This window comes from Podarcis raffonei, chromosome 6, assembly GCF_027172205.1.
Source record: "Podarcis raffonei isolate rPodRaf1 chromosome 6, rPodRaf1.pri, whole genome shotgun sequence".
NCBI lineage: Eukaryota > Metazoa > Chordata > Lepidosauria > Squamata > Lacertidae > Podarcis > Podarcis raffonei.
Genome location: NC_070607.1, coordinates 26,829,832 through 26,843,492, shown reverse-complemented (window position 1 = coordinate 26,843,492; position 13,661 = coordinate 26,829,832). Strand labels below are relative to the sequence as shown.

At 43.0% G+C, this 13,661-nt stretch overlaps 1 protein-coding gene across 2 annotated transcripts in view; it reads right to left on the bottom strand.

Annotated features, from left to right (window-relative positions):
• PALMD (palmdelphin) overlaps nt 1-13,661 on the bottom strand; it is a 56,890-nt gene that overhangs the window by 6,370 nt on the left and 36,859 nt on the right. Inside the window, exons 3-7 of one of the 2 annotated variants that reach the window (XM_053391746.1) lie at nt 13,255-13,335; nt 6,679-6,809; nt 2,522-2,636; nt 1,219-1,252; nt 1,012-1,125 (exon numbers count right to left, since the gene is read on the bottom strand). In XM_053391746.1, coding sequence (XP_053247721.1) covers nt 1,012-1,125; nt 1,219-1,252; nt 2,522-2,636; nt 6,679-6,809; nt 13,255-13,335 — 475 coding nt within the window. Of the gene's footprint in view, nt 1-1,011; nt 1,126-1,218; nt 1,253-2,521; nt 2,637-6,678; nt 6,810-8,212; nt 8,316-13,254; nt 13,336-13,661 lie in introns of those variants that run through there. The other variant, XM_053391747.1, reaches the window with a different exon arrangement.

Below are 13,661 nucleotides of genomic sequence, written 5' to 3'. Positions count from 1 at the left end.
TGAGGAAACAAAAGGAGCGATTAAGGGAACATCTTCCAGCTTGTCATTTTGGCTCTCGCTAAAGATCAGCCATGGGGTTGAGCTTGAATTTCTGTGTTGGTATCTGGAAGGCACTGGTTTGCGTTCAGTCTTTGCCAATGCTCTAGGGCAAGCTCTGGGCGTTTCAAAATGTTTACTAATTAAAAACCTGCTGACCCTCTCCTTTCAGCATTTGATATATTCGGGAACATGGAACAGATATAGCTAGAAGTATTCTGGAAACAAGGTGTCTTTGACAAGGAAGAATAGTGTGCTCACCATCACACTCTTTTCTTGGCAAACGAAGCACACGCAGAACTCATGCAAAACAAAATAGAACAAACAAAACAACATTGTGTGTAGCCAGTGCCACACATCCTCAAATATATGCAGTGGTACATTGGGTTAAGTGCTTAATTCGTTCTGGAGGTCTGTTCTTAACCTGAAACTGTTCTTAACCTGAAGCACCACTTTAGCTAATGGGGCCTCCTGCTGCTGCCATGCCACCGCTGCATGATTTTTGTTCTCATCCTGAAGTAAAATTCTTAACCGGAGGTACTATTTCTGGGTTAGCGGAGTCTGTAACCTGAAGCGTATGTAAACCAAGGTACCACTGTATATATCTTATGAGAAAAGTCTGTTTAGAAGTTTAGTCAAATGCATCAAACCCTGGAGAGCACTACAGGTCGAAGTAGACAATACTGAGCTACATAGACTAGAAAAAAAAAGATTTGTGTCTCTCTCTGTGTTCTATCATCTATCTATCATCCATCTATCTATCATCTATCTATCTATCTATCATCTATCTATCTATCTATCTATCTATCTATCTATCTATCTATCTATCTATCTATCATCTATCTATCATCTATCTAATCTATGCATACTTATTTATTTCAAATACACATTTCATTTCCTTTTAGATGTACCCCATTTTAGATGTACCCCATTATAAATCTACACCCTTTCTTTAACTGCATTGCTGAATTTTACCTTTTCGCTTTTCTTCATCGTCCTCTGCTTCTAGATGCCCTGTCCTTTTAAGTGCAGAAGGCCTGAAAGATTTTGGAAGGTCAGGTATGTTGGCATAAATGTAGTCAGGTGGCTCTGTGAAAAGAGAGAATGGTTAATACATAACCACTTTTACCTCTAATGTTAGGCACAAATAATGTAAAATTCTAGGCTTCTGAGTGAACATACCTTCTTTAGTCTCTACTTTTTCCACCTTCACAGACTGAGAAAAAAGAAGAAACAAGTATTGTGAATAACCACCAGTAGGGTTGAAAGTGTCACTGCTTGTCAACCACACAGCTACAGAATATGTAGCGGCAGTGGACTATATATGTGTGTATATGTCTATAAATTGCTACCCCATATCCTCCATATATATAAAACATTTCCTCAGGGACCGCCTCTCTCCAGATGAACCTTTCTGGACCCTGAGATCATCTTCTGAAGCCCTTCTTCGTGTGCCTCCTCCACTAAAAGTCCAGAGCGTGGCAACACAAGACTTGGCCTTTTCTGCAGTGGCCCCCCGACTGTGGAAGTCTCTCCCCTGGGAGACTTGCCTGGCCCCTTTGTTACATATCTTTAGGTCCCAGGCAAAAACGTTCCTCTTTAACCAGGCCTTTGGCTAATTGACAACTGATGCCCTTTTATAATGTGTTGGGGAGGGGGGATAATTGGGTTGTTTTTGTCTTTATTTTTATTATGTATTTTTGTGATTTTATCTTGTGAATGGCCCTGAAACCTGTGGGTATAGGACTGTATACAAATTTAATAAACATCAAAAAGAACAATAATTTTGCTGGGTTATTAAATAAGGTATTTTACCTTCCTATGAGGCATATGCTATTGGTCAATATATTTGTCATTCCTGGGTGAGATGACAACTGTTCTTGCAATATAGCTTTTCGTCTATGACTTTCTCTGCCTTGCCGCATCTTCAATTAAACCACTCTGGGGCAATGGATGGCAGTAGCTTCTCTCTACAAAAGTGATTGCATAATACCCCTTTGGGCCTATTTGACTTTCAGGACACGTTGGCAAGCTTGCGTGTTTGTTCAGTCTTTGACTGAAGGGTGAATAAACATAGAGAGCATTTTTTCCTCTCTGAGTTTAGGCTCCCCCCTCCCTCCATATGTTCTTGATACTCTGCCAACGTAGATATACAGTCAACAGTTAACCCTGAGCTATTTTTAATGCTAAAATAATGCTGTAGTTCAGAGCACAAAGTGCAAATATTCCAATATTAGGATTAGGGTATAAATGTGATGCAACATTTCCTGTGGCAATCTCAACATAACATATCTCGATAAATCTGCATGTTTTGGAGGGGCTTGACCACTGTGAGTTTTAGTCGCTCCTATTTCCCCCTGCTGAACTTCACATTGGAGCTCTGTGACATTTCCTTGCCTTCATCCCTGCCTCCCCCTCAATTGATTATTTTTTGCAAAGCAACAGAGATTACATCAGTAGCAGGACTTTAAAATTAGACACTGACCTTTATAATATCTTCTGTGGTTCTTTCTACCGATTTAAGCTTCTTCAGTATGGCCTTTTCTTTAGCTGAGATGGCCAGTTCTTCTTTCTCAAGGTCCTCAATTTCTTTTTCAAGTCTGCATTATGTAGAATATTTGGAGAAGCAATGGTTAATGGTGCCAACTGGTGCCAAGATAAAACATACTATGTACCACCTAATCTCCAACAGTGCAACAGTGGTTTTATTTCGAGCTCGTCATTTTCCCTATTTCTGATGTTCAGGCACAAGAGGGAGGTCTCTGCAGGTCTGAAGGAATCCAAGGTTTGGTAAAGCTACGAAAAATCTCCGAAAACATCCCCACGAGGACTGAGCATGCTCAGTGACCATGGAATACTGCAGAAAACTATGTGGGAGGAGGAATGAAATGAAGTATCCTGGAGAATGGCACTGAATAAGGAACATGACAGTCTGCCACATTTTGTTGTGGGTCGCATCAGCTTGGTTAGACTAGTGACCCTCTAAGTGATGGACGCGGGTGGCGCTGTGGGTTAAACCACAGAGCCTAGGACTTGCCGATCAGAAGGTTGGCGGTTCGAATCCCCGCAATGGGGTGAGCTCCCATTGCTTGGTCCCTGCTCCTGCCAACCTAGCAGTTTGAAAGCACGTCAAAATGCAAGTAGATAAATAGGTACTGCTTCAGCGGGAAGGTAAATGGCATTTCCGTGCGCTGCTCTGGTTTGCCAGAAGCAGCTTCGTCATGCTGGCCACATGACCCGGAAGCTGTACGCCGGCTCCCTCGGCCAATAAAGCGAGATGAGCGCCGCAACCCCAGAGCCGGCCACGACTGGACCTAATGGTCAGGGGTCCCTTTACCTTAAGTGATGGATGTCAGAAAATTCTGAGGAAAATAGAAAAGGAAGCAGAAATTTCTGCAATTCGCATGGTTAGTCTGTGGAAACCAGGAACGGAAACCAGTCAAACGAATATGCTCAGCATTCAAGCATGTTGTTGTTTAATTCCGTAAACAATATACAATAAGTGGCTTTTTGAACATTGTTTTGTTGCTTCTCTTACATTGAAATGAATGAAAGTTACATTAGTTACCTAAATAGTTACATGACATATGTAAAATAGCGGGACAGTGAGACAGATAACATAGTATTTGACAGAAACCAAACTGCAGTGGAATGGAAACAGTGCTGTTTGTTATGAACACAGCTTAGAATGGAATTTGCTGCCTTCTTTCATCCCTACTCAAAATGGGAGCTGGGATAATGAAGAGACAGGGCTGTCCTCCATTGCCAGCTATTCAAAGGGAGCGTCATCAAATGCAATTGCCTCACACTCTATTCCACAGTTTTCCAAGCTTTTCATGTTGGTGACTCACTTTGCAGACATGCATCATTTCGCAACACGGTAATTCAGTTTTACTAGCAGACCGGAGGTTAAACTAACTCCTTTCTAGCCCCGGGAGGAGAGCAGGGAGCATTCGTGCGACACACCTACACACTGCAGCCGACACACTAATGTGTCGCAAAACACAGTTTGGAAAGCTGTGCTCTTGTCTGCCCTGTGCAACACTGAATGGAGCAGTGTGGTGAGGGAGAGGGTTTTTCCATTTTGTATTTTGTACAGCATCTTTTTGTTGGGTTGGTACTTCATAAAAGTTGAATGTCAAGAACAATGTATTATTGCCAGGAGTTGCAGTTCACATTCTCTTGGGAATGGACAGAAATACTTTCACTCAGCTTGGGCATGAATACTTGTTTTTAGCAGCCAAATCAATCTGAAAATGGATGATTTGATAACACTGCTTAAGAAAAAAAAGATGCACAGAATCGTTGGTGAGAAATAGTACTGAAGAGTTAGCAGTTACTGAGTCACTGTAAATGTGCCAACAGAGTAGAACATGGCCTGATGCTATCAATTCTGAGTAAAGCGGTATTTGCTTGTCCCTGTCCCCTCCCCCCATGTAGCATCTAATTTGCTACATGATTATCTGTATCCAGGAGTTAACGGAATCTCTTTTGTCAGATAACCTTTCTGGTTTTGTACGGATGACATTTGGTTGGGAATCGGCTAGCATCTATTCCAACAAAAGCCAGGGTACTTCTTCTTTATTTTTATTTTTTTTGGGGGGGGCGGGTATATGCATCAAAACAGACTTTCTGGGCGTGACAACAATTTGGAGGAGTCCTGCGTGTGAAAGGTCAAAATAAAAATAATTAAAAAGGAAAGTGCTGGCAAACAAAGCAAATTATGTTTTAAAAGTCAATAATCTTTCATCCAGGCTTCCTTTCCCCTGGGGTGAGGAGGGGAGACAGCACTACACGGAGGAAGGGAGGGGGGAGGTGCCCCTCCCCATTGCCACGCAGAGGCCTCATCCAGGCCCAAATATGTACATGTAAGAGAGGCAACACATGCTCACAACAGGTACACATCTTCTCTTGTTCGTATCATCTACTGGCCGCAAATTCCTGCCACGTATATATGTACATGCACAGGACTGAAAATGCATTGTGTAATGTGTGGGGCAACTCCAAATCACACCAGCGTCGGCCAATGTTGTTTTTAGCTCTGCCTACTGTTATGTACTGAGCCTTGGATAGGATTTGAGGTTTCTAAGGTGTTTGGCTTCTAAAGAATTCTTTCCTAAAGAATTTGCCGAGAAAGTTCTAATAAGACCACAGAGGATCCGAACAGGTGCTGTTGTGTGCTCCTTGGTAACAACATTACAGGGGTTTCTTTTGATGCTAATTCCACGCTCCAAATCTTTCCTACTCACAGCATGTGGGAAACCAGTTTCCATGGTTGCTGAGAGACCTGCGTTGATTGCGAGGTGATTAGGGCACCTCAGGCAGAGAGGCAAATTTCAGGCATGTAGACCAGGTAGTGCACTCAGGGGCATAGGAAGGGGGGTGCGGGGGTGCAGTGTGGACCACCCCGGGTGTTATCCTTGAGGGGGGGGGTGACAATATGGTACAATGTGGGGGGCGGCACTTACAGCAGGGCCTGGCCTGCAGCGCCCCCAAGCCACACATCTCTCCTGGGAGTGACGTGGTGGCTCAGGGCCCTGCGCTGACAGAAATGGCAGCATGGGGCTTGCATCAACCAGGTGGACTCCGTGGGCAGATTGCTGCTGCGCCCCTGTTCGGCGCCCCCATGTGCGGATTGCTGCAGCCCCCCCTGCGGGAAATTCGCCCTGCCCCCACCGCTCCCGGTGCCAGAACAGCTAGCTACACCCCTGAGTGCACTTTAAAGTTGACTGAATGGAATATGGAAAATAACTACAGTGGATGCTTGGGTTGCAAACGTGATCCGTGTGGGATGCACATTCGCACCCCACAGTGGCACATCTGCGCACATGTGGGTTGCGATTTGGTGCTTCTACGCATGCGTGACTGCCGAAACTCGGAAGTAACCCGTTCTGGTACTTCTGTGTTTCGGCGGTCTGTAACCCGAAAAAGCGCAACCTGAAGCATCTGTAACCCGAGGTATGACTGTACTTCTGCTGAATTCAAAACCCACCACGTTCTGTAGAAGAAATGTTTTTTTTAAAAGAACCATTTCAAATTCTTAACTTCAAGATTTGAGCTCTACTCTACCAATATGAATGTCAACACTTTGCGATACCAGCGTTCATAATGAAGTAGGGTGTTGCAACAGAGGGAATGCAAATATGTCGAAACAGTTTTGGCAACTTTGATTCCTTGTTTCATTATTGTTAGTTGAACATCAGAATTTTAAAAACTCTGTCCTATTCAAAATGTCACAGGAACATGGCAAGCTGCCTTATATCGAGTCAGAAATTGGCCTATGCAACTCTGCATTCTCTATAATGACTAGGCGTGGTTGTACGGGATTTTAAGCAGTTGTTCTCAGTCCTACCTGAAGATACCAGGGACTGAAGTGTCATTTTAAATGTTAAAATGCTCAGTTGCTGCCAATTTTAAGTAATGATTTTTAAAAACATGGTGAAATCTCACCCACTTGCAGCATATCCAGAACATGATATTTTAAAACAAGGTGTTTTGGGGGGAAAATTTTGGCTGTATTATTGAAACAGCAGAAGGCAAATAGCTGGCCCCAGAGACAATAATCCCCATTAAGAATAGAAAAGTGATCTGATCACATAGCTTTTAATAACCGAGCAATAAAAAGAAGAATTTGTGCTGTACCTGAGGATATTTTGTTCCAGCTCATTCATCCGTTGTTGATCCTCTTGATTCTGGTTTTGCATTTCTTCTTGTTCTTTTGGAGTCAGAGTATTTAATCCATCCCAGAGCCATTTCTCACGCAGAGCTTTTTTCTACAGATATTAACATATTTTAAAAGAATCTCATTACCAGTTTCCTTCGACTGCCACACATCTGGCACAAATTCCCATATCAAGCATGCATTGGCTCAACCTTGATGAACAACCAAATTGTTTTACCACAGGCCAGATATGCATCTGCAAGGCTGAAGAAGCTGTGGTCGCTCAGTGGTGACATTCAGAAGTTTCATGTCTCGGCTTAAAAAAGCCTTTTGGCTATGCATACAACCCCTCTGAGCAAGCGAAAAAGCCAGGAAGCCTTCCATTAATGAATAGGTTCCTGTTTCATTCATTTCCACTGGGAAACTGTGGTCAACAGTATGGAACAAGCCAGGATATTAACCCATGGTTTGAAGGTGGCTCAGTATCCTGTTCTGAAGCCCTAGTTTCCTGGTTTGGATGAAATGGGAAACTATGGTTAGAGACTTCCTGATTTGATTGCCATCTCAAGTGAAGGAAGGTTTGAAAGGGCTAGGTACATGGCCCAAAGCCTCATATCTTGGCTTCATAAGCAGATCATCTGAATGATTATATTTAATCTTTAATTCTTGCTCCATGACAAACAATCTGATTTCTGCCATCCTCCTCTTTCCTCCTCCCCTTTCCAATGTGAGGCTACTTGTACAGAAATAGTGCTTATGTAGGAATTTCTTCCTGTCCCTTGGGTGGCCCTCAAACCAGGAATCTTGGAGAACTTGTAAAAAGGAGGTTCAAAAAGAGAGGATGTCTCTCTTATGGAGTGGCTTCTTAGGTGCTGCAACTGCTTGCAGTATATTATGCCAAACAGAGGCTACTAACACAGTATGATGGGATAAGATTCTCAGAATGGCCTCAGTGATGGCATGCTACATTTGTCTAACGTGGTTCACATTCCACCATATTATTGGCACCGAGGCATTAGATAGCACGGACCTCTGCCATCAGGATCCAGGCATGCCTGGAAGCAAATACTTCCCACAATACTTCCTCAGTAGCCAACCGTTTCATAATGTGAAGTAAATGTTGCTTGAAGTTTCACATGTGCCTACAGTGCTTTAAGAGCTAAAGATCTAAAAGGTTCCCTTTTAAGGCTCTAGACAGATTCTTCTGCCCCAGCACCAATTTCTTAAAAGAGTCAAGTACATTCCTTTTATGAGCCGGAACTCAATGAGAACATTTTACCCATTAGTTAGGATAACGGAGACAATAAATGAAGAGGACCTGTAAAATATACTTCAAGACCCTCCTGTATGTCATTAAAATGGAGATAGCATCCCTAAGGCCTGTTTTCCCCCATCTCCTTCCAGGGATGTGCCACCTGGACTTGGCCTGCCATTATAATCACAGATAATTACTTCTGGTTTTTTTGGCTTTTGTTTTCCCTTGCAGCATTGTTCTCTTTTACTAGTCATGCCAACCTGTTCGTGCCAGAGTTTCAGTCCTGGCACAGTTCTCATTTATTTTTAGCAAGCACATACAGGGTTTGCTGGGCAACCAAAGGACATGGTCTCTAAACATCTCTGAGCTGCCCTGAAGGAGTTAAGGAATGTATTCCATGGTTGCATAGCAACTGCAATTCCAGCTCTCTCCACTCTCAAACTGGGGAAAGGTAGCCATGAAAGCTGAGGTCTTAATGTAGCATTTAGCTGCCTAACAGAGCCATGGCAGTCAACCAACAACTGGTCTGATAATAATGTTCACCGTTGCCTTCTCATATCCCTAAATTTCATTGATAAAGAGCTTTGATTGATTGATTGTTCAATTATATATATTTTTTGCGATTCCAGAGTGGGTAACAACATTAAAAAGAAACTGCAGTATAACACAACTAAAACAACATACAATAAAACACAATATGAAGCAGCAGCTGACAGCAATTATCAAAGCCCATTCCCATCAAAATATTGCAGCGAATGTCAAAGCCTTCCTCAACATCATAACAGCACAGTCCCATTAGTTCCCACTAGAAGTCTGAGAGAATAAAAAACCTTTTTAATTGTCATGGAAATATGGCCAAAGATGATGCCACTTCCATTTCAACTGCCCTCATTTACACATTTACACACTGGGTAACCCTCCTTTACAAAACGATATACAGTTGTACCTTGGTTGAACAAACGCCTTGCGACTCAAACGTTTTTGGCTCCCGAACACTGCAAACCCGGAAGTGAGTGTTCTGGTTTGCAAATGTTCTTTGGAACCTGAACGTCCGATGCAGGGACTTCCTGCAGCCAATTGAAAACCGCACCTTGGCTTCCGAACGTTTTAGAAGTCAAATGGACTTCTGGAATGGATTCCGTTCAACTTCTGAGGTATCACTGTATATGCGAAAAGACTCCAAGAGCAAAAGGCAAGCAATGCCCTCTTGTCCTTCTCCTGCCATCTTTTTGTCCCTTTCACAGAGGTCGTGTTGGGACTGTGAGCACTAGCAATCGATTATGAACTCCTCTCTTCTTGCTCAGCAACTGACCATTCCCAATAGCTGACCATATTCTATACCCACTCCAGGGTTTTTCTAGTTCCAGTGACGACATTCCCCTGTGGCTGCAAAGCATCCAAGGAACATAATTTGCCATTAAAGGAGGCTTAGTTGTATCTCACACCCATTAAATGAGTGCTGCAGTCATTAAGGGTGTTATGTGAATTATTCCACAAAAACGAGCATGTTTTCGTGTGCTTGGAGACTTCACTTGGGAACCTAGCCATGAGATGTGCACTAATGTTGGTGGGAGATTCCTTGTTTCCAGCTTTGCAATCTGTAGGCAAGTACTTGTGCCCTTTCTTTAGCACGGAGAGCAGCGTGCTCACGAAAACCCTTGCTCCTACAGCGATTCATCACTTTCTAATTACGCCTCTCTCAAGATTATTTAATTATATTTTATCAAAATACTGTAATGGAATCTAAATCCCTGTATAATAATTTGCGCAATCATACTTATTAGCAATAACACTATTAAAATTCTCTGTTGGATGGGGGTAAAACAGGAAAGCATGGGAGTGACAGCAATGAGAACCTCATTTAAGAGCGAGAAGATGTTAAATTTATGTAATTCTGTCTACTACATAACACAGTCTGGGTCATTAACAGTGGAAGTGACGCAGTAAAAATTGATGAAGCAAGCTTATATGATGGGTATGTTAATTAAACAAGAAGCTGTCCAAAAGAAGTAGTGTACCAGTTTGATGGGACATGCTTCCTGGTTTTTAGAGCTCCAGGGCTCCATGCACCCCTTCTCCCTGGTTAAAGACAATGCAGATTCTCAATGGCTGAAGAAAAAGATTCGTCATTGCTCATTTGCACGTGCAACTTAAGGGCTCCCAAACAATCATTCTGCAGCTGGTGTGCCACAGCTATATTAAACCATATCCTGGACCTCTGAGTAGAGGAAGAACAGCTGATCATTTTGTCCTTGGCAGGACACAACTTCTCTGCTATAAGCACCCATGAATAAGGGGAGGGTAGTGGGTGCTGGATGGTGGTCATAACTGAAAACACAAAGAAGTCCTTTTCAGGTGTTATGCTGTCATTCTTCTACTCTAGGGATGGGCAACTTCTGGCCCTCAACAGGTCCGCCAAGCATTGTCAAAGGTCAGGGGTAAAGGGAAGGTGTAGTTAAGCAATGTCTGGAGGACACATGTTACCCACTCCTATCCCTTCTAATCCGTACACTGAAAATCCCTGTGCGGTGAACATGTGTGGATAGGGAGCAGCAGGTTCCATCTTTTTCAATCCACCCATGTTTACTGAATGCCTGGATAGGTTCCTTGCATGTCCAGCTGAATGAGCAGAGCACTCTGTTTTCGCAGTTGAGATCCCTGCACAGTCAAGGGTTCTAGATTGTCTGCAGAGATGCTTCTGGGCATACAGTTCTATGCGGGACCCTTGCTCAGGCACTCAATGTACAGTGGTACCTTGGGTTACATACGCTTCAGGTTACATACGCTTCAGGTTACAGACTCCACTAACTCAGAAATAGTACTCGGGTTAAGAACTTTGCTTCAGGATGAGAACAGAAATCGTGTGGCGGCAGCGGGAGGCCCCATTAGCTAAAGTGGTGCTTCAGGTTAAGAACAGTTTCAGGTTACGAATGGACCTCCAGAACGAATTAAGTACCTAACCCAAGGTAAAAAGGTAAAGGTACCCCTGCCCATATGGGCCAGTCTTGACAGACTCTAGGGTTGTGCGCTCATCTCACTTTGGAGCCAGCGCTGTCCGCAGACACTTCCGGGTCACGTGGCCTGCATACACTCAATGCGCCCAGCCATGACAGCCACAGCAGCATCAACCTTTTCACTGCTGAACTGATGGAGAACCTGGAGATCACTTTTGTGACTTCTGCAGTTCTTGCACTTTCTCACTGACCTCGACAACCACGTCCTACTTCTGAGCCTCTAGTCAGGACACAATTTGTGCTGAGATTTTTGTGACACTGTTTTGACTACTGTCAACAAATGAGCACTGTGAGTTTTTATTTTTTATTGTTTCGTTCTTCATATGACAAGCAATGTCAAGCTGTCCTTGAAAAGCTCAGCTTTTCATATGAGGCTGGCCATTTGATCCATCGGTAATTGGGATTTTGTACCAAGGAACTTGGCAAGTTTGACATCTGTAGGTGCTTCTGTAGTGCGTGGGAAGCAGGGTCAGAAAATCTTTTCATATAGGACCATTAAGTTAATTGACTAAACATTTGGCAGATACACCAAGTTACTGCCTGAGGATTTTAGAAGAATCTTTTATTTAATGCTTGGGTGTATCTCATTGTTATGGAGTCTATAGTCAATACTAAATTGAAAATGCTTTGCATGTTCAGACCTTTAAACCTCCCGCTTAAATAAATTCAGACAAGACTCAAATTTTTGTTTGGTTTTTGGCAGAATTTAGGCCACAACTTTATTGATTACAGCAAGTGAGTGGTTGCATAGGCTCTGGTTCTTCTAGCTCCCTGCACCATTGCAGGTAGCGCTGACCCAGAGCACCAGCATAGGTCAGCCTATGGTGAACACCCGTTAGGCAGAAAGCCGGGAACAGGCTATGTCCACCACCCAGATGTCCCCCTGGACTCAGGCATGGGCACAACCCCCTCACAGGGTGGACCAAACCACTGAGTCCCTGGATTCCTTTAATGGAATACCCTTCACATAGGGATGACGAGAGCCTTCTCCCATCCCTATCACCTGAACCAGTGCCTATCCACAACCTTAAAAGTTGTGATGATTTGCTATGTGGCAGGCGAAACCCAAACGGCAACAGCCAATCAGCCAAGTGGGGAAATTCCTACTGTGCCCCTGTCCCAACAACGGCATAGCAAGGTCAAGAGCAACACGCCCTAAAAGTTGGCAGGTTTTCCAATGCATGCACCGAAAGAGGAAGTTCTGGGTCACGTGCATAGGTATATATAGGTCCCTTTATCCATTTAGCCTGCGTCCCATTGGCCTGATTAAACCCAGCATCAAGGGACCTACCAATTGGGTGTTGTGGCTATCCAATCGTACCCACCCTCAACACAGGGTTTGGTTGCCAGGTCTCACCGCAACACGTGCCCTCTTTAAGGGAGGACCTGATTTGTCTGAAAAACGTGCAGTTATACTTCTGTTAAATACAGTTACAGAAAGGTAGCCATGTTGGTCTGCCATAGTCAAAACAAAATTTTTTTTCCCTTCCAGTAGCACCTTAAAGACCAACTAAGTTAGTTCTTGGTATGAGCTTTCGTGTGCATGCACACTTCTTCAGATATACTATTAAATAGTTATTTCTGGCCATCACTAAACCATCACTAAACAACTCAAGTCTTTTAAGAAATGCCCAGTGCTGCTATTTATTAATTAAAATTATATATTGCCTTTCCTCTCAAAGGAGCCCAGGTTGACAATTATTAACTAATGCACTCTGTTTTCTAGCTAGTAAAACTCAAAATTCACCTGTACACCTAAGTAAAGATGACATTCAAACTGCAAAAATTAAAGAAATGTTTAGATTTGTGAAGGAAAGAACGTATGTAACTGGACCTGTATCGATTAGACAGGACACTTGTGTCAGACTGGTTCACACATGCATATTTGTCAAGTGATTACTTACATGTGTGAATGGGCCAATATAGATGTGACACCACAAATCAACATACTCCAACCTGATGTCCTCCAGATATTTTGAAATACAAATCTCATCATCCCTGACCATTGGCTGTACTGTCTGGGGCTGATGGGAATTGTAGTCGTGTGTGTGTGTGTGTGTGTGTGTGTGTTTGTGTGTTTGTACACCTGCTTGGGGAAAAGCTGCTTTTCAATCAACTCAGGTCAAATATTGAGCTAACAGACATCCAGTGTAGAGAAAGCAAGGGATGTACACACCTGTATAAGCCAATTGTTGATACTCTTATTAATGATTTCTTAAATTTTTATGCAGTGGATTTCCAAAAAAGAAAAGAAGAAAATTATTTGAGTCTCCTCATGGGCAGGTTACCTTCAAGTGCTGATGTTTTAGTTTTTCTTCCTCGACTTTAAGGCGTTTCTGAGTGATTTCTTCTTGAAGTTTCCTCTTGTCCTGCGAATTACAAAAATGGTAGAAAACCAAAGAGAATAAAATGTACAGTATATCTTGGAATATGAAAACTTTGTGTAGTAAGAAATGAGATCTTAGATTTTAGAAGCTATTTGAAGTGCTTGAGATGGGGATGTGGGAGTTGTCTGCCTTTTTCTGCCTTCATTTAACAAAGCGAAAAAATGAAAAGGAAAGGAAGTCACTGGGCACTACAAACATACAGTTTTTTTTATACCTCTTCAATGGTTGTGGATTCCCTCAAGAACCCTGGAGATGGCAGTTTAGTGTGAATTTAGAGAATGCCACCTCACAGAACTGCAACTTCCTGG